Consider the following 24268-nt stretch of genomic DNA (forward strand, 5'->3'; position numbering starts at 1 on the left):
ATTCTAAACCGAATTAACTCTAATTCATATTAGAATCCTTACAACCAAGCAACGACAAGGCGATAACATAAACAAAAACCCAAGATACCTATAAGAAACAGGTAGGTCCGATGTTTTGAGTAAAGCCCAGTAAAGCCCTGGTGACGTCACTGACATTTCTTATATGGATAATTTCGCCCATAAGGAAAATATTTTACATACGGAAATTTGTATTTCATTAGGAAAAAATACATTCTTTCAATTCCATCATGAAACTTATATAATTTAATTAAAAAACTTGAAATCCTTTGAGTGCTTGTCCCAACCCCTGCTATACCTTTGGTCACGTGACTTCCATGATAAACTTTGCGTTTTGCAATGTTATGACTTAAACAGAAGCAATAAATGTTACAAGCGTATTATTTATGATGTTTTAGGCAGCAATCGTGTAATAACATCCTTGAATTATATACATTCTGCTTAAAAGAGGTCACGTGATGTTACCAGATTGTGCTCGGACAGCATCTTCTTGAACTTCGATTTTGAGTACTTTTTACCTTCATTGAGTCCTAATAACGGACGTTTTTAGTTATAAAATGAAGCAATGAATCTATTGAGGGCAAAATTTAATCATTTTTGCACTTTCAAGCCGGGCTATCCTGGCATGAACTTCGGCCGGTTTGTGTGTGAAGCCTATGGTGAAGGGGAAACTTCACGCCCGGCTGACGTCACAGACCTCGGCTACCAAATCGTGTCCGGTGGGGGTCGCAAAAACCCAAGCGTCGCTGTTTGAAACAAAAGCGCCATATACTGCGACTTTTTATAGAGAAGGACAACGCATTTCTGTGGGTGTTACAAGTACTGCAAGTACTGCTTCTTTTTTGCAAAAATAAAAACCTTTTTCACATACGAAAATGTGCTAGGAAATTTTCATATTTTATAGAAACTACAGTAGAAATAGTATAGATGTCTAGTAATTTTTATTTAAGAAAAAAGAAAGCTCATTATCTCCCTTTAATAGAGACATCTCGACGAGTTTTCATATGCTAGAAAGTAGGTCAGCACGTGCAACAATAAGCACTCATGCCACTGCACATGATTTTTTGAAAAATACATCACTGCAAAATATTCAACTTGAGATCAACGAACTTTTCGAAGACCGCCATCAATTCTGGGACACCCTAGCTTGTGCCTTTTCACTTTTGGTGATATGCAGTTTCTCCACGTTGCCTGTCTGGACGAGAGTGGCCTCTCGCGCCCACTACCGGCGGAGGTCGGGTTAGCCGCTTGGTTCACGTGATCGTGTGACCAGCAAGGTGTCAGTGGTGCCAAAGCTGGTAAAATTGCATTTGTTTCGGGAGCATTGGGGAGGGGCAGCATAACATGCGGCACCAACCGCGCATCAATTTCGGGATCCAGCCCGGGCGGGCGTCCCTGTCTTCCCATTCAGCCATCCTAAGAGCGACCCATTCCATTCCATTCCATTCCATTATGGAATGGAAGCCGGCCACGCTGAGCAGTGACCAGCTCAGGGCCGGCGTGCGTGGCGACTCACCGAGCGGCAGGTTCGGGTCGGACATGACCACCCGCTTCTGGCCGAGGTCGATGGTGCCCAGCCGGCCGCTGAGGTCGCCAATCTCACACCGCAGCGGCGTCTCCGGACTGCACTGCTCGTTGTAAAAGTCGTGCTGTGGACAGGAGTGGGTCGTTACTGGAACACAGTCGGCACTGGCCAAAGGTCATAAAACAGCATTCCCATCTCGAAATTGCGCATCAGGCCGACAGCTAGAGGGAATTAGCACTAAACCGCAATCCGTCTTCTTGTGAAGCGCGTAAGCGCCATCCAGCTAAAAAAGGAAGTGAAATTTAAGACGCATTATTGGGTGCAAATGAGAACATGAAAATGTTACTTGAATGCCGCATCGCTTGATTAAAGAAAGCGCGGTTTTGAGGCTCATGATTATATATATATATATATATTAGGGTGGCACTTAGCAATAGGGTGAATTTTATGTCATCCGATTTTTATGCGTGCGGGTAGTTTTCTGGTTCCATTCCCGTAAAAAATAATGTGTGGAAAATGATTTGGAAAAATATTGATATTTAGGGGTCGCGAATTGAGGTCAAAGTTGATATTTTTGGGGAAAAATCCAACTTTTTGGAAACTACTTTAAACCTTTTTGGAATGACATATGTGGTCATTAAGCGTCATTTCCGACGTATTTTGACCTTTAGTTATTTGTTTAACAATTGTTTATCCCATCACTTCCGGCCGATCGTAGCCAGTCCAGGTCAGGCCAAGACGGGTCTGATCTGGGCTGTTTTACCCATGTCAGGCCTGTTTTGGCCTGCGACCGGTGCCTTCTCACAGTGGAGGTCATATCCTCTGAATAGTGTGAGGAGTGACCGGTCTCTCCTGTTCCAAAGGGAGGACGAGCCCCACGGTTCTATCGGTTCTTGAGACATGCTTCTTTCTTCTGTCAAAGAGAATGTTAAGAAGTTGGAGTCAGTCTATCGCCGGCGGGCGAAAGCAGAGGCGAGAGTGTGCATTGAGCTGCACTGGTTTATTGTGCTTTCGGGATGTTCTTCCGTGGGCGCTTCTTCCGACTTTAGTGCCAGTGCCAGCAACAGACTTACCTGGCCGCTGCGGCGCGCACACGGAGGGAACGTCTTTGACGATGGCGACCATGAGAGAAACGTCGTCTCACACTCCCAAGCGCATGTGGGCGAGCGGACGTCCCCAACAGTGAACTGGCCTCGACCGGGCCAAACTGCCCAACCGTAATGTGTGAAGAACACGTGAGCCTGTTATCAACTGCGGCATGGAACTTAGGATACGACTCCGGCTGAACCGCGAATCCTGAATCGCGAGAGAAGGAGCGTCGACCGATTCTAGGTCCTGGTGATGGGGAGGGGGATGGATTGGGGTGGCCAAGCTCCTCGCCGTTCCCAACCTCCCCTCCATCCGAGCACAGGAGGCCATGCTCACAGCGCTGGGGGACTAAGAACTGGAGAAGCGGAACTGCGGCCTTTTGCTTCGACGCCACGACGGCGAACAGCATGCTGGTGAACGGTACTTTAGCCCTTATCGAGCAGAAGCTGGATCGGCCCGTCCTCCAGCTGGCCTGCCGGCACCACGTGTAAGAACTGGTCCTAGAGAAGGCCCACCTGCCCTAGAATCTCGAGCGGCCTCTACATCCGGCTGTTTAAGAGGTTCAAAGGCGGGTGGGAGTTCATATTTCATTGACAGGATCACACCGATGGCGTTCGCCGTCGACGACCTTCCGGAGTGGGACGAGCTGCTGGTCGGCTTCCATCGCTTCCATCGCTGGACTATGCCTAGCTCCGGGAACTGGGGAGACTACCGAAAACTTCTGGAGCTCTGCGTAATTGCTCTCGATGGAGTTGTTCCAAGCACGGCATCCGTTTCTCCGCCTCAGAGTACTCCACTGAGTTACCTAGGTGGATGGCAAAGACCATCCGCTTTGTGGATGCCTTCCTCTTCAGGGAGCGGCTCCGGCTGACGGCGGCCGAGGCCCAGGTCATCAGACGCTGTGCGCTGTCCGTTGCCTGCAAGTTTGCCGCCGCCGCCGCCGCCTGGTTTGGGACTCTACTGCCACTGCGCCGGCTCTGGACCTGACCTTCGTGAACTCGTTCTGCACCTACCCCGACAAGGAGCTGTCGAAGGCGACAGTCCCGGTCTTCGGCCGTCACCTGTAGTACTTGAGCGATCGGCTGGTGACTCTGGAGCTTTTAGACCCCGACCCTCGGGCTCAATCAAGACATGGTGCGGGCAATAGACTTGTAGGAGAGGGAGGACGAGGACCCGCCCCATAAGTCCTTAGTGGACACTATGAACGCCGCTCTCGCGACCGAGACGTTGGCGAGCTTCCTCACACCATCGTTCAAAAAGCTCTCAAGGATCTACAACCTGGACGCGGGGCTAATAATCAATGACCAAGGCCACTGGGAGGACAGCAGCTACCAAACCGCAGCTCGTGTAGTCCGGGAGCTGCGGGTGGTGAATGACTTCACCAGGCGCGGTATGGCGCTGATGTAGGACTGGCACTCATGAAAGACAAAGATTAGCGCCAGTTCTTCCTCCATGTCGTTTAAAAGATCACAGAAAACGCTAACCTGACACCCGAAGATCGACTGCAAATTGCTAACCAGGCTACACACAAAGTGATCTGGGTGCCCGTTGCTCATGATACCCCTCCCTCCAATGAGGCGCCAATAATATATCTACTAAAGAGGAGGAACTAGAGTAGTGGAGTACATAGACGAGCGTTTTGGTGTGACCGAAGCTGCATGAAATATCAATAAACAATATGAAAAATACTAAGAAATGCCTAATTATCATCCGATTACAGCGTAATAGGAAAGTCAGAAACGATTTTAATGATATTGAAATATGCTACCAAAATCTCAATTTTGACCTTGATTCGCGACCTCTAAACATCAATATTTTTCAATAAAAATTTGCATCCCTTATTTTTTACGGGAATGGAACCGGAAAACCACCCGCACGCATTAAAAATCAAAAATTGATTTTTAAGTGCCACCCTAATATATATATATATATATATATATATATATATATATATATATATATATATATATATATATATATATATATATACAACTGCAATGAAAACCATAAGCCTCATGCTAATAATTGTATTCAAAATAGGACCAAGAAAATAAGACAACTGTTTCGTGCATAGCACATCGTCAGGTCTGAAGCAAACAATCATTTCACAGTTTTTTTAAAATTTTTAAACGTCACACAAAGCCTGCTCAGTGAATATATCTTCCTCCTAGTTGCGGAATGGTGCATACATACATACAGTGAGTTATAAATATTAACACATACAAGCACTTCGATTCACAAGCAAAAACACGGTCGTTCGCAGTGATTATAACAAATGACAGACAGCAGATGACATGAATGAACCCAGTCTATTTGAATGGTAGGAATCGGGTATGTGAACAAATAAATGAAAAGATGGTAGAATGAAAGAGCCTATATGTGTGTGCAAATTGGTTAGCAAATCCTATGTGTGTATGTGCGTGCGTGCGTGCGTGTGTGTGTGTGTGCACTGTGCAGCATGTGTGCAAGTGATTGAATGAGTGAGTGATTGAGTGGTTGAATGAGTGGATGATTGAATGAGTAAGTGAGTGAGTGAGTGAGTAAGTCAGTGGGTGAGCCATGCCAAGCAGGCTCAGAAGCGTTTATTTATTGTATATATTTATTAATTGAAGTGTATATTTATTTTCTTGGCCCTATTTTGAATACAATTATTAGCATGAGGCTAAGAGGCTTAGGGTTTTCATTGCAGTTATATAGCCGCATCGCTTCTTTACACATGATTCCGTAAACATCTGGCAAAGTTGTCAGCTATCGAGGCAACGGATGCAGCCTTCTGTGTACACTGCAGTGACGAAACCGAGACCCGCTACGATTCGTACGGCAGTCCTGCAACCTCCGTTCAGAGCGCCATCGAAGAGTGTGTGTGTGGGGGGGGGGAGGGGGCGGCACACGAGGGTAAATGCGTTATGAAGGTTTTGATTGCTCGGATCACCTTATAGAAACAAATACTAGCTGAGACAACATGTTCTAGAAAAAAGCGAATAAATCGCCGGCATTCTGCGATCAAATCTATTAAAATTGCAAGGTAGCACAGAAACTGACATTGCGGCGATTGATGGTGATGATGCACGTGAAAAGGCGTAATTTATGACAAAATGCTAGAGCAGCTGAAAGCAAACTATATCCAAAGCACTGTCAGACATAAAAACTTCGTATACTGACAACACTGCCACAGTACCTGTAGCATGGTCCGCCAGGGCAGAAAGGAAGCAAACGTATTTGAAATGACAATACACAAAGCTTGTGCAGCGAAAAGGTTGTAGCTGGAAAAGGTGTGCGTTAGTGATCCTTGTCAGAAAATTGGGACATCATTGTGAGATGAGGCGGAGAAAAGGCGAAGCTAGTATAGCTATCCTATTTGTTTACCTCCAAGACGACAGCCGTCAGACGCCTGATTTTTTCCATAATTAATACTGGAGGAAAAATATGCCCACAGAAACGATTAATGCTTTGCAACTTGAAAGAGGTTCATCGGTGTTTGAAGCGAACACCCAGATAGCAAAAGTGGGCTGTCAAAATTTGCTGAGCTCCGCCCACCTTAGTGTGCCTCGGACAGGGCCAGCTAAACCCAATACCCATTGCGTCTGCGTAAACGCAACAATGTCAATGTCTTCACTTAACGGATCGGGTTCCCCGTATTTCCAGAAAAAGCGGCCAGCTTGGCCCAACAACAGCAGTGTCCCATAAGTACATATTAGGTTTAATTTCAGTTTAAACTAAACAACTGAACATACGATCACTGTTAAATGATTCCATCGGTCGTTGCCGAACACAGACGGACGGAGAGGGAGCACCAGGGAGTTCAAACAGCTCACCGCATTCGGATTGGCCAGGTGGATGAAGTCCGGGTTCCAGCGGTAGCCACCGGCTGTGCAGCGAGACGTGAAAAACTTGACGGCGGCGTCGTGGCCCACCGGGTTGACGAAGATAGCCCAGTTGTGGCCCGAGGTGACGTTGCGGTCGTTGGAGCCCGGGTGGCGCAGGTTCAGCTCGATCACCGTCTCGCTGCGGCCGCCCGTGTGGTACACCAGCTGGCTCTGCCGGGTCGGTGAACGGCAGAATGTTATACCCGTCCTAACTGTCCGCATTATTTCCGTGTCGAGATCACTACCATTGGACTAAGCCAGGGACGCCGGACGGTACACCCGTTAAGTACACCAGCCGACTTCCCCGTGGATGCAAGATGTTACATACCGGACAGCGCCGCGATCTCGGATCTGCCGTGTCCGCACGAATGGCGTAGAGCAGGGCGCTTATTTATTGTATGTAAACACGACAACATAATGACGCAACGGAATGGCAGAAACGACGTTTCTAAAACATTTGGCGGCAAAGGCTTACAAACATAGCATACCAGCAGAAAACTGCACACCTATTGTACTTAAAACGTGTTCGTGTCAGATAAATCAAGAATCCCTAATAATTGCGAATCCTCACTTAAAGCTTGAGCGAAAACAAAATATTGCATGCCTTACATCGAGTAATGCACCTTCAACTTACGTGGGCGGCGTTTCACTTACGAATCGGATGTATCCCCAGGCGTAGCCGTGTGGGTGGTGGAACGAAGCGATGGCGGTCACCTGACGTGCCTCGGCCGGCGAGTAGCCCCACAGGATGTTACCGCACATCCATCTGAGAGGCAGCCATCGGTTACACGGCGTGAACAGCTTTGCCTGTCCGGTAAGCATATTGAAGTCATCTAATAAATGTTATTAGATGCTAAACAAATGTTCAGACTAGGCCGTAGAGGCCAAAAAAGTTAACATGCAAACCGACCGAGGGCCCGCAGACGAATGACAAAGGCAAAAGCAAAGAAGGGCAACGAAGAAGCAACGACCTTAATGAAAAGCACACGTAAAAAAAAAAACAGACAAATAGCAAAGGAAAGTCTTCAACGCAAGTCTTTCTCTTCCCCGTTTCCTGAGTACGTGAATAATCATTCAACACAGTCCACGGTACGCGCTGCCAGTGAAGAGTTACACCGCACACTATTTGCCCCATGGAGGCGCTGGGTGGGTCCGTTTACCGTGACTGGTCAGCGGCCCGGTGGATGACCACGCTGCGGCCCAGGATGGTGTCGGGCCCAAACAGCTGCAGGTTGGTGTCGTTGCTGACACGCTGCACCTCACTCCTGCCAGTCAGCTCGCCATACTTGCCGCTGAGGTCCCCAGACTGCCGGCCACAACAGCCGTCGTCCATCACCATATTGCACGAAATGCAAGAAGAGCACGAAAACAACATTCAGTGTTCCAATTCAAGGCTTTAACAATTGACGACACTGCTATACTTCGCGAAGTGACGCTGGCCAATGGCCATTTTTCCCACCCTGGGCAATTCAGGAGTTTGGATTAAGCAGACTAGAAGATTAACAACAAAGCTAAAAAAAAAAATGGCTGATAACTACCAACGAAAGCTTTCTGTAAAGTCTTTGTAGCAATTGCCAACCCAACAGCACAGGAGTCACCGTATCAACACCACAATCTTGTGAGCTGTGGCATTTCAGTCGGGGGAGGTTTGGTCAATCGTTGTCATTTTTAGCACGTGCTATTTTTGTCACACGTGCTAAAAATGACAACGATTCTGCTATTTTTGACAACGATGAGGCCGATTTCACTCCTCAGCGAGGAAATCAAGATTTTGGAAAGATAAACACTGATTTTGGAAAAGAAGTGCTGCCACCTGGTGCAAGACGAAGAAGCCAGCTTTAATATGCCCGTTATATTTGTATGGTAGTTTGTTTTGTGGCCTGAAGTTGGAACTTAAAATTGAAGCATCCGAAAATGATCGATATTGATCGAAAACATGATGTTGATGAAAAAATAATATTTTAAGTTGAGAGAGGAGGCCATTTTATCCAGATGCAGTAGTTTACTTCTTGAAATTATTTTTGCTAATGACGGCTGCTAATTATCCCTCATTACATGGCAGTCGTCGTAAGCAAAAATAATTTCAAGAAGTAAACCACCGCATCTGGATAAAATGGCCTCCTCTCTCAACTTAACATATTATTTTTTTCATCAACATCATGATTTCGATCAATATCGATCATTTTCGGATGCTTCAATTTAAAGTTCCAACTTCGGGCCACAAAAAAGGGTATACTTCAACGTTGGACTACCATACAAACAACGGCCATATTAAAGCTGGTTTCTTCTTCTTGCACCAGGTGGCAGCACTTCTTTTCCAAAATCAGTGCTTGTATTTCCAAAATCGTGATTTCCTCGCTGATGAGTGAAATCGGCTTCATCGTTGCTAAAAATAGCTGATAGCGTTGTCATTTTTAGCACATGGTTGCCAAAAATGGCATGTGCTAAAAATGACAACGATTGACCAAACCTCCCCCGACTGATTTTGATTCGTTGAGCCCAACCGTCTGTGTTGATCGTTTTGCGTCTCACCTCGTACTGGTCGCTGGAGCCGTGTCCTGGCGGTGGGGACGCCCTGGGGTTGATCCCGTACGGATTGAAATGACCACCGATAGCGATGTTATGGCACGGAAACTCGTCTTTAAGCTGTACAGGCACCTGTAGGTCATTGGCATATTGAAACACACGGCCCCATGCCTTACCAATGCATATTATGTTATTATATTGCATGATTGTGTGTGTTCAACGGTTATTAAGTGAAGCACACTCCGTGGCGCACATAGGAAGCGTCCTTACCAGATGGACGTGGTAGCCTCCGGCAGCGCCGTCCAGTCCAGTGAGGTCCGTCTCCGTGTTCGTTATCGTGTAGGGAGACTCCTGTATAAACTCTATTTTGCCTTTGATGTTGCCTTCCTTTTCACCGTTGAAGGCCCACTGTTTCACAACACCCTTATATCGGAACAGGCGAATTATTCTGAAAATACAAAACGGAAGCTATCAGAGTAGGCAACAGACAGGGAGCAATGCCTATTATATGTTAAGTCTGAGATATTTACGGATGATGGCGACAGGCGACAGCTGTACAGACTACAGTACCACTTCAAGTTCATTTCATTAATGAATGTGAAATAACCCGGCAGTTGCTGGGGTATTTCGCCACCCACCGTTTGCTGGGGGGGGGGGGGGCGTTAAACGCCCCCAGCCGATAACTCGAGAACCAATAGGCGCAGCGAAACGCACGAGGCGGCAAACGAAAGAACGCGACGAGACGCTTCAGTTGAGTACTTTAAAGTTGAATTTTGAGGTCACAGGTCGGGTCAAGGTCAGGTCAAACACCTGAAATCGGGCTTTCAGTAGCATGGACTTCAGGACTTCGCAATGGGCGTCTCTCGTCATAAACTCTGTCAAAACGGTGCACAATCCATCATATAAGGCCTACAAGAGTGTCAGCTCCATGTAGGGGTCAGTCAAGCATAGGTCAGGGTCAAGAAGGTCAACCAGGTAGGCATATATCCCCGAAAATCAAAACTGATTTTCGCAGCCTGTGACACATGTTTTATGGGTAATTTGGGGCGTAGAACACGATGGTGACATTCATTTTATCATATGTGTACGTGTTTGGCTAAAAAAGCTCAATTTAAGAAATGCATGTATCATGGCCGTGAAGAAGTCACGAGAAATTGCCAAGATTCAGTTCAAGATTTTGGAAAATGCGGAACGATAATCAATAATCGAAGATAGCCATTTGATTGTCCATGGTATTGGCAGTCTAATGGCGTTTACGGCATGTGTTTATTTCTATTCTGTGATTTTATATGATTTTTTGAACATATGCCGTTTTTGGTCGTAAACTCAAAAATCATGACGTCACTAAAACCTCGATATTTCAAAAAATTTCTGACCGATTTTTTTGACACTTTGTCATAATAAACTTCAATCAATTCCCTACAGGTACCCAAAATTTGGCGGCCCTGCGGCGCGCCGTTTTTATGCTATGGCCCGGCGAAAAAAGTGGGGGCGTTTAACGCCCCCCCCCCAGCAACTCGCGGGTTAAATGATCCCAATATTGAAAATTGAAATCAATAAACGGGAACTGCAACCGGTACTTATATTCTCTTTCTTGTTAGTGCTGTGCCGAATCCTTTCAGAATTGCTGCCGTGGTAGAGGAGAAAAACAAGTACCTACTTTTTACGAGTTTTGGATGTTTATATGTTTGAATATATCCCTATGAAACAAAACGGCTGACATCTTGTAAAATATTTTTGGAATCTAAACCTATGATTTTGAAAAGAAAAAAATCGGCGAATACCTACTAATAATTTGTAATGAGTGCTGAAACCACATCAGGTGGCACAACAGTCAAAGATAATTCATAATCAAGAGTGTGAATCTGCAGTCCCGACACAAGCGCGAATGCAGTGGTACGTTACACATCACACACACACACGCTGGTGGATGACGGTACCGGAGAGAGAAGACTGCTGGCCTTCTCCCTTCCACTGGAAAACGGAAACAAACAGCCTGTGTGCAAATATGTTTATCTTCAACACTCATTCGGGACGGTCAGCAAAGGATGACCACTCGAGACCCGTCGGCTCCTCCAATCCGAACAGGGACATGTTGCGCGTTGCCAGCGTAGTTTCGTGCAATTTTGACCACCAAGGGCAACTTTGGCCCACGCCTGGAAAAATAATTTTGTTTTGCTGTAGCTTTTTACACTTACCTAGTGCAGAAAAGTTGTTATGGTTCGGTAAGACTGTTCGTCGGTTACCTTTGGGAACAATCCTGAGTTGGTCCTAAGGCCATGAGTTGAAGGGCTAGGAGGGGTTAAAACAACCCATTAAAAATAAACGGAAAATTAGGGTTGGCTAGGATCGAGTGAGGACGGTAAACGGGTGCGCCAGTAGTGAACTTGTGGTTTCCAACTTGTAGAGGTTAAGGTAAGCTCTGAATACACAAAAATTCAGAATGGTAACCCCTTTATTTAAAATAACAAAATAGGTGGTCAACGTGTTTCGCTTTCGCAACCAAAGGAACATGCTGCCCGGAGCATTATCCGTATAGCGCCTTCCTTTGGTTGCAAAAACAAAACACACCCCCGTCTCCAGAGCCTTTCAGAGCCCCACGTAGGTTGATGACGGAGAAGAGCCACACTAACCTTTTTGGGCATCACGCTGACCTCTGAGGGCCTATGCCGGCATGTAAGGACCCTACAGGACTTTGCACCTGTCTCCTACGACATGGTATCTGAGGTACCACGTACCAAGATTACTGAGTGTCCCAAACCCCCTCTGTGGGCCTTCGCCGGCTGGCGGGCGGCTCCCGTGGGCCTTATGCCGAGAGCCCGCACGCATATATTTTTTTGCGGACCGCATCGGTTTCTGATGAGTCCCGCGGATTCTGAGCGTCAGGTGCCGAGCTGCTCTGAGGGCCAATGCCAGCCTCTAGACCCACACCGGCCTCTGGTAGACCACACTGGTCTTTCCCGTCCCCAGAGACAGACCACCAAGCTGAGCTTACGATCACCCAGAATGGGAGCCTGCTGAATGGGAGCCTGCTTCATTACGATTAGGAGCTGCTCTTGCCGCACACCGGTGACCGTCCAGCCAGTAGTTGGACGTCGCGCAGTGAGGACGACGATAGGTAGAAACAACAGATTGACGCCCCGAGGACAGAAACAACAAATTGATACGTTAATGAGAATATGCGGGACACGGAGCTAGGTCGCCGGAAAAGACGAAATGTAACGTATATTGCTGAACAAAAAAAAAAAAAATATTTGTCACTACGTGACCAATCTCAGGTCAAGGTCACGTAGTGACCTTGACCTGAGGTCAATGTTTGACCTTGACCTTTCCAGGTAAAAAATACATTTTTTCGAAGCGTCTGAAAGAGAGAAACACGATAGTGCCATTACCAATTCTTCATCTTTGTTGGTTCAAGTTATTCGTGAAAAAAGTTGTATTTAAAAACAGCTGTTTTTACAATGTTTGACCTATGGAGGCTTAACCGTTGACCTGAGTTCAATTTTGATGATGACCTTATCAAAAGAAGAGTTAAAAACTATCGATTGATCTTCCATGCGTTTTTCTAGCTATCATAGTTCCTGAGATAACGTCATGTTTTCTGAAAAATATAACCTTTGGCAAATTTTGACCTTTGATGACCTCTGGTGACCCCAATACTGCTCTAAGATAAAAAATGACTGAAATACTTTCAAACTTACGCATTGAGAGCTATCGACTGCTTTTAACTGCGTCTTTCTAGCCCTCTTAGTTTTTTAATTAGAGGTGGGTGGGAACATATGCCCCCCCCCCCCACTATAGCGAAGTTGGCTGAGACCGCCACTGGGGCGTGGTTTAATTTGACATGCTGAATCCAAAAAGCATACATGTCTCGCAAGAACAAAGTTATCACCAAAACACTCAGCAAGTACACCTTCCGACATCACGCAACAATCGCATGCATAAAAGGAAGAAAATGAAAACATCCAGCGCTGCCATTGTTTTATAGTATTGTAGCGGTCAACTGAGTGTATTTCAACACAAGCGCCTCTAGTGGCGACCGGGCGAGGTAGTCACATGACGTAAGCGCACTACGCGCTACACCTCCCCACCAAGTTCAACACACACCTCCCCCCCCCACAAAAAAAAACAAGCTTCTAATGACACTTGAGGCACGAGCACGGAGACACAGACACTATGCCTACTGCGTCTTCAGCGGCGGCCTGCCTCTCGTACGAATGACACCGCGTCCAGCGACATGCGGCACGTGACAGGTTTTCAGGTTATTTACATGCACAACGACCGATTTCCCATCAGAGTCTCGGATGCGATAGTTTACATCAGACGTTCTGTGGGTGACAGTAAACGGGCCAGACCAGATCGGCTGCAGTTTCGGCGAGACACCCACCTTGCGAATAGGCCGTTTCCAAAATACATCATCGCCCACTTTGAGCTCACGAACTTTGACATGTTTCGCCGAATTGTACCCGTCTGCTCGTTTCGCCGCTGCTCGCTTCGACACATCACGAGCCGTAGCCCTCACATCAGACAGCCGAGCCATGAGACCCGAGCTCGTCACCTCGCGCATACTCGAGTGGAGCGTGTCAATCGGCAACTGCGCGCGTCTACAAAACAGCAACTCGAACGGCGTTGACTGAGTTGTCTCACACACGGCGGTCCGGTAAGCAAAGGCCAACGACTGTAAGTTCTGATCCCAACTCGCCTTGTGTTCTCCCACATACGACCGTATCATATTGAGCAGTGTTCTGTTAAAACGCTCGACCATGTCAGACTGTGGGTGATACGGAGAAGTCGTCCTATGCTTAATGCCTAGTTTTTCACAAAACTGTTTAAACGAAGCACTCATCCATTGCGTCCCCTGGTCAGTTACTATCTCAGACGGAAACCCATGACGACAGAAAACATGATCAAACAGCCAGCTCTGAATGACCTCCGTCTCAGTCGACGGTAGGGCTGTCATCTCGGGCCACTTCGAAAAATAGTCCTGACAAACCACGATAAATCTAGCACCGCTCTCTGTCACCGGTAAGATCGGGCCAACAATGTCTACAGAGACTTTTTCCCACACGTTCAGGGCAGACGTGTCTACCGGTGTCAATGGCGCCGTCGGAACAGGGTTATCTTTCACAGTGCAGCACACGATACATCCTTTTACATGTTGTTTTATATCCCTGGTCATTCCCGGCCAAAAATAACGCTCCTGTACACGCCGAACGGTCTTCTTGGATCCGGCGTGACCCGCCAATGGGTCATCATGAAGCAACTTGATGATGCCGTCGCGTTGGGACCGCGGTACCACCAGCTGTTCTCCGAAGACCGGATGCACATGGCAGAGCGCACCACGCCCGTTCACTCGGAACTCGTCCGGCTTCCTGTCCTGCAGCTGGCGCACGCCGTCATCAGTCGCCAGCTCAGAGCGCCAGTCAGCGACACTAGCGACACACTGCGGCTGCTCCGGGAACGACCGGCTGAGCACGTCCGGGACGACATGTTCAGATCCTGCGACGTGATGAATGCTGATGTCGAACTCCTCCAGTAGTAGCGCCCAGCGACCCAGCCGACCAGTCAGATCCTTCTTGGAGCGCAACCACTGAAGAGGCTTGTGATCCGTGAACAGACGTACCGGCCGTCCCACCAGCAGGTGACGCCATCTCTTCAAAGCGTGTACAATCGCGCATGCTTCTTTTTCTATTACGGAGTAGTGTCGCTGTGACTTGCTGAATGCTCTGCTGCTGAACTCCACAGGCTGGCCGTCTGCCTCTAGTACGCAGCCGAAGCCATTCTCGCTGGCGTCGGTCCGCACTGATAGCTGTGACGATTCCGTAGGAATCTTCAGAGCCGGACGTTCAGCCAACAGGGCCTTCAGCCGACGAAACGCTGTCTCGTGCGCGCCATCCCAGAGGAATGACTTCCCCTTCTGCAAAAGATCGTGCAACGGCCTCGCAATCAAGCTGAATTCCGCGATGTGCGACCTATAGAAGCCGCACAGGCCCAGGAACTTCCTGAGAGCTGTCTGATCGCCAGGCCGCGGTATCGCCTCAACAGCTCTGATGTGCTCCTTCGTCGGTCGAATCATACCACCCTCGATGCTGAAGCCAAGGAACGACTCCAGGGATGTCAGCAGAAACCGGCACTTCTCGCCGTTCAGCGTCAGTCCAGCTTCTCGTAGTCTCTGCAAGACAGAGCGCAGATCCTCCAAATGTGACGACTCGTCCCGGCTGTGGATGCACCAGTCATCGAAATACGCTGCCACACATGGCAGGTCTTGTGTCAGCCTCTGCACCAGACGGTTGAACGTACTGGGACCGTTGCAGAGACCGAACGGCATTGTACGAAATTGCAGTAGCTGGCCATTAAACTGGAAGGCCGTCTTCTTTCTGTCCTGTTCCCTGAGAGGGATCTGATAGTATCCCGAGCGAGCATCGAGCACTGAGAACACTGTCGACTCCGCCAGCTTCCCGATGACGTCTGACACCAGCGGCACAGGCTGACGATCTTTCACCGTCACCTCATTCAGTTTCCTGAAATCAATACAGACACGTATGTCGCCGCTTTTCTTTTTAACAAGCACCACGGGGTTCATGTAGTCACTGTCACTTTGTTCTAGCACCCCATCACGAAGCATTTGATCGATTGCACTTTGAGCTCGAGACATATATGCCGCTGGCAGTTTATGAGGGCGACACACTATGGGCTGGTCACATGTTGTTTCTATCTTATGCTCTATCAAACTGGTGCGCCCGAGACCATTGAACACGTCCGCAAACTGGCTCTTAAGCTTTTCAAGTCCGTTACACGAAGCATCGCTGCTATCATCAAAGTCACACTCGCTCAGTAAGTCCTCACCGGTAGCCAGCATCCCGACCTCGTGGAAGCATCCCTCCTCCCAGTCCAGCAGCGGCGCCTCACCGGCGGCAGTATCTTCCTTCACGCTGTGTCTCGCAGATGGCGCCACCGGAGCGGAGGGAGTCGCAGATGGCGCCACCTGAGCGGAGGGAGGCGCAGGCGGCGCCCCACTCTGAGCAGTCTCAACGTAGCCCAGAGATGGCGCCACCGGCGCGACGACCGTCCCTCCGACGCAGGCGCCACCGGAGCCAGGTGACGTCACACTGTCGGCCGCGCCAGCTGGGTGTCGATTCACACCGACAAGCACAGCTCCACGGTTGAAGTCGATGGACGCGCCGAACTTCTGCAGAAGGTCTGCCCCCACCACGCCGCGCTGCACGTCGGTGATGATGAAGTCGTGCATCAGCGTAGCGCCACTGAGCGAGACAGAGCAGTTCAGCAGACCATACACAGGCATTCTCGACCCATTGGCAGCGATAACATAGTCGTCTTTAGCCATGGAGTTGGGCCGGAAAGAAGTGGGCAGACAGCTGACGGTGGCACCGCTATCTGCCAGAAGCTGCATCGGACAGCCATCGATGTCGATGTCGACGTAGACACGGCCATCATCGGAGACGGGTGAAACCGCGATGCCCTCCATCCTGGCAGCCAGTCCGTCGCCGGGAGCGCGGCACTGTGCACGCACATGACCAGCAATACCGCAGCGCCAGCATACCGCCCTCGGGCCAGACCGCGCCGGGTCGCCGCTCCTCACTCCTCCCCTCGGAGCGGCCGGCGAACGCACCGTGCGCCAGGTCACGTGATCACCACCGGCAGCGCCTCCAGAGCCGCGCGACCCGAGCCGGCCGCTGAGGCTGAAGCACATCAGCGCTGAGTTGACAGCCTCTTCCAGCTTACGGCAGGAGCCAGAGTTCAACACTGCTGCCCTCATAGGATCTGGCAGTCCACAGACAAAAAAATCACGAGCAAGAGCTGCCTTATTGCTCGCTGCAAACCGCGGGTAAACTTGTTCAACTAAAGTCACCACACGGTCACGGTACTTCTCGACCGGTTCAAGGTCAGCCATTCGAACACGAAACAAATCGAGCATAAACGCATCACGGTACGGCTCTCCAACTTTAGTGAGATACGTTTTGATTTTGGCAAAGCTCTTTTTGTCAGCCTCCGGGCAGTCTGTCAGCACAGTATTGCCCATACCGAGCAGCGCAGGAAAAATCCTGGCTTTCACAGTATCGTCCCACGCGTTGGCCGTCGCCACAGCCTCAAAGTAGTCGATGTAATCGGTGATCGTGCACTGTTCGGTTTTAGGCTGCGGCGGTACAAGCACTTGCACTCTCGTATCACTTTCACCATCCATGGTGTGGGGCTCAGACTGCGGAGCGGCCCACCCGCTGCCACCAGATGTAGCGGTCAACTGAGTGTATTTCAACACAAGCGCCTCTAGTGGCGACCGGGCGAGGTAGTCACATGACGTAAGCGCACTACGCGCTACAGTATTAATTTACTAATTTAAACTGTCGAGTTATATCAATATGACATCACAAGAGCAAAACAAGAAAGGGGAAATGTAGGGAGCCGGGGTTATTGGGTGGGGGGGGGGGGGGCAAATACGATGAAAAGGGTTAGAAATTGGGGAACTGTTGGTAATCGGGGTTCATGGGTGGGAAGGTAAAATAATAAAATATTAAAATGACTTCATAATAACAAAAAAGAAAAGAAAAGGGAACTGCTGGGAACTGGGGTTCAAGGTTGAATGAAACACATTACAGTTGTCATTCAGTTGTATTGTGAAAGTGACGTCATAATAATACTCTTGGCCAACTCGCGGCGAAGCAGTGCAGTGCCGAAGGCAATGCCTCAGGATAGCTCACAGGGCACAGGCAATAGTAAATCAAATATTTTTTAGGTTAAAAGGTTATGTATCTGGTTTCAGGCTTCGGCCTGAAGCCTGATGCATAACCAGTTAACCTGAAAATATTTGATTTACTATTGCTTGCAATCTATTCATGCGAGTAACTATTTTCTTAGCCCCGGTAGGCAAACAACAGTCTGTTAGGTTAGGTCAGGTCAGGTCAGATCAGGTTAGGTAAGGTTAGATATTCTGACCATATTACCGTGTTCTATTCCATAACTTCTTGTTTTATAATAATGACGTCACTTCCATAACATAATGGGAATGGACATCAAATGAAATGTGGCATCCAGCCCGCTCAAAAAGAATCGCACTGGAGCAGCGGTCTGCAGCAGTTGGACTTCCCACGACAGAGGGAGTTCAGGGATATCAAGAGTGTCATCGCCATGCACATCAGAGAAATGTTCCCGGCAAAGCAGGCACCCCCCATATATGCATAGACGTACATAAATGTACGTCAATTTGAGTTGACCAATGTGTGCCATCTTTATAGAAATAGAGCTAATGAGCCATCAAACGCGGTCGTTCTAAATCATTTACATTGTTAGCCGTCAGGTGAATACCAAAAAACACGGTTCCAATGCATTCAGTGTTGAGTTTGAGACATTCGGTTTGTTGATGCCGCAACGGGAAGATTTTCACCCGTTCAGACGCTCGACCCAGGGTGAGCCAAGTGTTCTTAATTATAGTTAAGTGCTTTTCCCGGATTAGCTTTCGTTGCCAGCAATCTGCTCAAGCATGACCCTAACTTCATGAGTGGTGTCATTATAATGCTAATTTTGCTTACCAAGCGAATCCAAAAATAGTATGTTTCACAAAAACGCACGTACAATAATGTACGTCTATGCATATCCGTTACATTTTGTTTCCCAAACATCAAACACGTTTATGCTTTGGTTTGATGGCAAATATGAGCCTCAACGATGTTCTGGATCAGGGCTGCGGGAGTCGATGGATTTTCAGTGACTCCGACTCCGACTCCGACTCCGACTCCGGGTAGAACTATCGACTCCGACCGACTCCAACTCCGACTCCCGACTCAGCAGCCCTGCCAGGTCAGCGGAGTCGATGGGTTTGTCGGTGATTCTGACTCCGACTCCGGCTCCGGTTTCCAAAATCGACTCCGACTCCGACTCCGGTCAGAATTGTCGACTCCGACCGACTTCGACTCCGACTCCGACTCCGCAGCCCTGTTCTGGATGGTAGAGTTCTGCACGGCTGCAATTTTCCACAGCCTAGCCGCCCCGCAGCCGTGGCTCCACAGCCACAGCCGCCCACAGCCGTAGCAAACTGTGGGCAGCCAGCCGTCAGCCGGCCGTGGATACTTTCAATGAAATGCAATCAAATAGTATATAATAAGTTGTTTTTAGTTGAAACATATAGCCAAAAGCACATTGCAATGGGCTACAGATTCTCAAGCTCATGAAGCATCATAGGTTAAGTGGTTGTGTATCTGGCTTCAGGCCGCCTGATGCGCATCGCATGCCTACACAAGCCCTTGCAAGGGGTTAAGAAAGATGGGTAGGTAGGTATCTACATCAACAGAAAACATAAACAACGAACCAGAATAGAAGCACTAGCAGTGTAGACATCTAATGCCAAATCCTGAAGCATGGTTGTGGGACAGAACAACAGACCCTGATGCTTTTCATTATCAATGTTAGGTATGGAAAATGAAACTGAAGTTGATGGACTGTCAAACAGTGATTGTCTAGTCAAAACTCTTGCTTCTTTCTTACCTTGCATATTTTCTGGGGTGTGATATGCCAGGCTTGAAGCAGCCTTAATTCTGGGCGGTGTTTCACGGGACGCTGCTACCACGCTGCTATCAAATTGCGCGAGCTGACGTCACACTTGCGGTAGTGTTGGAGCAATGGGCCTGTTGATGTTTCCATGGAAACCCAATTTGACACGTGTAAAAGCAGCATGCTGCTATCACCGGTGAAACAGGGCCCTGAGCAAGTCTCAAACTAATTTGATATGCAAGGCATCAAAACACTAGTGAGCATCCAATGAAGAAAAACATTCATCTATTTTGATTTTTCCAAATAATGATCTTCGCTCAAATCCCCAAGGACGTGCGAGCCACAATTGCCTCTTTCAATCAAAAATTTTATTTGAGTTTTTAATGACGTCAATAGCAAAGAAGTGGCAATAAATTGTTTTGTGTCACTATAAACAGCCATAAAAATTATAATTAATAAATAATTATGCTATACAGTTAAAAACTTGCTTCAAACAAAGATAAATTATCAAATTTTTACATTTTCAGAAGAAGACGTCATTTTATTAGTAAAGTCAACAGCTCGCGTAAGAAATATTGTGTTCAGGGTTTTCACCGTCATGTGAATTACGTGTTCAGGGTTTTCACCATCATGTGAATTAACCGTAAGTAAGGTTCGTGCTCACTTATAATCTAATTCCATTGGCTTCGTTGATCAGCATTTTCTGTTAGCGGTCACTCACACACCAGTTAGAACATAAAGCGCCAGTTTTATATTATGTAATTGGACTTGCCGAAAATCCAGAAATACATCTAAGAGTTATTTTAGATAATATTTTATGAAGCCTTTACCTGACTTTACATAGGAGTGATTTCTTTTTCTATTACATGAAAGAATTATTGAACGCTGGTCTTTAATAGCTGTAAGGTGCTCTCCTAATGACCAGGTGAGATTGATGAGGGATGTGACAATGCAGCATGTTGCATTTTCTGAAACTGTCAAGCTCTTGATGATGAGGGAACAATTGGTACCTATAATTAGTATTCTGTACCAGAGTGCAAACTCCCCTACAGCAAATGGTAAAACCATTACAGGTTTTCAAAGGCTTCACCACTTTCAATGTTGCTGGGCATCCTTTGCATGATTTTTACAGGCTAGACGAATGTAAGATTAAGGATTTAAAATTTTATATTTGAGTACTTAAGATTGAGCTTGAAATCTCATAGCCGTTGCCACAGCCGTAGCCGTGTTCTTGGAGATATTTGCAGCCGCCCCGGCCCACAGCCGTGGGGCTGCAGCCAGCCGCGGCTGCAGCCGGCCGGTGCAGACCTCTACTGGATGGCATCGAGGAGCGAAGTCGAGTCGCCGATGTCACGGTCGTCGTCCTAGAGCCGCCGGAAGTTCGCGTCGACACAAACGAAGACTCTAGCGACGAAGAGAATGCTTACCCAGCCCGCCTGACGTAACTGGTCTGAGCCGTAACTGACGTAACTGAGCCGTAAAGACGTAACTGAGCCCGTAACTGGTCGCACCCACCGGCTCAACCGGTTCGGGATGATTATGGATGTATGTCACTTCCAAAGCAGCACCAAGCTTGACCCTGATGATCGGTTTTGCAGCAGAGATCCAGAAGCGCCAGTTCCATGGCACGGGTACCATGTGAGGGAATCGCCTTCTGAAGGCGAACAAGTTCACCGACATCAACGCCTTCAAGAAGAAGTCCAATCAGACCATCGAAGCATTTACAACTGCCAACAACGGCTGCAGTGCAATGCGGCTGTTATCCGCTGGATGGACGTGGTCGAGGATCACGAGTTCCAAGAGGCCATCATGCCGTCACTGGGGAAGCAAGAGCCGGCCGACGCCCCTGGACAGACGCACCTCTCCGAGTTCTAAGTCGAGGGCGACCAGTCGCTCTGCTCCGTTGACCATGCCGGCGACTTTACGTCCGGCTGATGGCCGTCTTTAGTCATTACAGCGGGGCCACGCGCTCGGGACAGTGTCTGACGTGTACAGTGTGGGACGGGACAGGTGGTGCCATTACGACGACCGACGCGTCAGCTGCGTGGACGAGGCAGACGTCCTGGGCGAAGGCCCCCAGCGGAACGGCTACATCTTCTGTCTCTTCAAGAAGCTCTGCAGTCAGGTAGTCAGCATGGACTAGCGCGCCGGGCGCCGGACTGTGACTGCCACAGGGGAGCACAGGGTCACCGCGTCGGTGGCCAGCAGCAGAACACCTCCTGATCGCCATTGACAACGTGCTCTTTTTATAGATCTACTATGTTGACTATTATGTACATAAGACAAGTTTTCAATAGACGCTAAAAGTTGACATAATTGAGTTGTGTTTTGCAAATTTCCTTATTTTCATCATACATGATCTACATCTATTTCCTAATTCAACGTATGAATTGTAATTACCATTTCCAAGGGTCTCTAATGCAACACAACATATCATACATCATATTTGACCATACAACACAAGTTATTCCCCTCGCCCAGGTTAACGATGACATGACGTCACCCTACCCCCTCCACAACCCCATCCCCACCCCAACCCATCCCTCATACATCGCTTCTGAAGTACGAAAGACGTTAGCATTGTATCAGGGGTATCAGATGTATTATTTTAGGACGGCGGCGGCAGACGTCACAATTGTCTTGTTGACACCTGGCATAGACGTACATTTTTGTACGCCACTTTGAACGAGCATATCAGGCAAGCACTAAATGTAAAAACAAAACAGTTGATGTCAGCAGCTTAGTAACATGTTGTTTAACAATGCTAGAAAGTTTCATACAAATGCTCGACAAAAAATTAATTCATGCATATATGGGTTAACTGTTTCGTTGGCAAAGCAGGCATGACGGGGAGTGATCGTGGGTGGACATGTCGACTTAACCCGCGCCGGGCCGGTGCTCTGAGATTCCGCGCCGGGCCGGGGGGGGGGGTGTCTGAACACCCCCCCCCCTTCTAACTCGGCTCCTGGGCCACGTAGCGACACGCGGTAAGCGGCAATCGAAAGAACGTCCAAAATAAGGACGAAAACACTTCAGTCATTTTTTGGGTCAGGTCAAAGGTCAGGTCACCAGAGGTCACCAAAGGTCAAATGTCCACTATTTCAACATTTTGGAAACTGCCAACGGCTATCTCGGGAACCGATAGAGCTACAGCGCCGCGGCAAAGCGCATTCGATAGCCCTTTTACAGACCTTTCTGAGTAGTGATCTCAGATTTGACCTCAGGTCAACGGTTTAGCCTCCAGGGGGCAAAAACTCCAAAAATAGCCGTTTTTACGAAAAACGTTTTTTCGGCAATAACTTTTGACTCAAAAGAGTCATGACATTACTTTTGCCACCATCGTGTTCCTCTCGTCGAGACGCGTCGAATGAACTATAAATTGACCTTGAAAGGTCAACTTGAAAATTTGACCTCAGGTCAAGGTCATGACCTGACCGGAAAAGGTCATGTTGCATATCAGTCGATCTGCAACGTCGAGCCAAACACATGTAAGGCGTTTTCAGCGCTCTAGCACGTCTCTATCAGAAGTTATTAGCGAAACACTGTTAGATTCTGTTCGTGACCTGAGATGACCTCGGGGACATAACGAGGGGTCACAGTTGCCATTTTCCGGTTCAGTGAGTCCATTTTACCTACATCTCGATGTTTGAGAGTGTCTAGAATAACGTTCGTGCAAAACAGACGCTTTTCAATTTTCTCCCATTGGCTTATAATGGAGAGGTCGCAAAATTGACCTGACCTTAGGTCACCGATATCAAAATTCCAAGATAAACATTTTATAGATAATGTTGCTCTAATCAATCGCTAAAAGTTTCAAGGCAATCGATCAATCGGTGTAGCTATGACGAGCATTCTTATTTTTTCTGAGGTGAGGTCACTTGGCGTGACCTGGTGCCCTGGGTCTGAAATTTTCACAACTTGTGCGGAAAAGATGCACGAACAGGTGTGCCAAAAACGGCGGCGCGGAGCGCCGCCGTTTTTGAGATATCTGCGAAAAACCGCAGGGGGGTGTTCAAACACCCCCCCCCCCCGGCCCGGCGCGGGTTAATCGCTGTGATAGCTTTGCAGTGTGCGCTGGTCACTTTCAGGGACTCCACTACGGTCGCAGGTTTGAGGGATGTTCAACCCTAAAACGCACTCCGTTATACATTAGACTGCATTGCGGAAGTCAAATTATTAGGGATCGGACCCCGCGACCCCACCGATGTGGTGGAGCCCGTGGGCACTTCCATTGGTATACCAGTGAGACAATGAGGAATGTTAGCCTGGACGCTTGTATTGCAGGGGAACGGAACGTACAGCTGCGGTACAATTTTCCGCTTCCCCTTCGAGCTGCCAGCAAACATAGACAATTAGCTATGCTATGCGTAACCAATCTCAGCGCAAGCCTCACAACCAAGTCCCTCCAGGAAAACACTGCAGCTGTACAAAAAGGGGCTATTGGTATATTCAGCCCAAATGAACACGACACAAACATACTAGAAAGTATACATGTCTCAACCGAGACTGCCCTGCCAACGGGCCGCCACCCCTCCCCTCGCGCGGCGCAATGGTGTCCGCACCCAAACTAGAAACCCTGTCGTGTGTCCTCCCCCGGAAACAGTCCTAACTAGAAAAAAAAAAACGGGGGACCTAGCTGGGGAAAAACACATATTGTGGAAAACCCCATCTTTATTTAAGAGTGTGGTGCGTGTAAAAAAAAGCCCCAAAAATGGTGCTGGGTGGGTGGGAAACGCAAAAA

At 48.2% G+C, this 24268-nt stretch overlaps 1 protein-coding gene across 1 annotated transcript in view; it reads right to left on the reverse strand.

Annotated features, from left to right (window-relative positions):
• Window positions 1-1534: 1534 nt before the first annotated feature.
• Window positions 1535-24268, reverse strand: part of LOC122375378 — a gene marked incomplete at its 3' end in the record, with an annotated part of 53100 nt that continues 30366 nt past the window's right edge. Inside the window, exons 8-13 of the mRNA XM_043354730.1 lie at window positions 9295-9472; window positions 9031-9156; window positions 7659-7804; window positions 7153-7264; window positions 6448-6669; window positions 1535-1667 (exon numbers count right to left, since the gene is read on the reverse strand). Coding sequence (XP_043210665.1) covers window positions 1535-1667; window positions 6448-6669; window positions 7153-7264; window positions 7659-7804; window positions 9031-9156; window positions 9295-9472 — 917 coding nt within the window. The remainder of the gene's footprint in view (window positions 1668-6447; window positions 6670-7152; window positions 7265-7658; window positions 7805-9030; window positions 9157-9294; window positions 9473-24268) is intronic.

Source organism: Amphibalanus amphitrite, unplaced genomic scaffold (assembly GCF_019059575.1).
Source record: "Amphibalanus amphitrite isolate SeventyFive unplaced genomic scaffold, NRLGWU_Aamphi_draft 001826F_arrow, whole genome shotgun sequence".
NCBI classification, from domain to species: domain Eukaryota; kingdom Metazoa; phylum Arthropoda; class Thecostraca; order Balanomorpha; family Balanidae; genus Amphibalanus; species Amphibalanus amphitrite.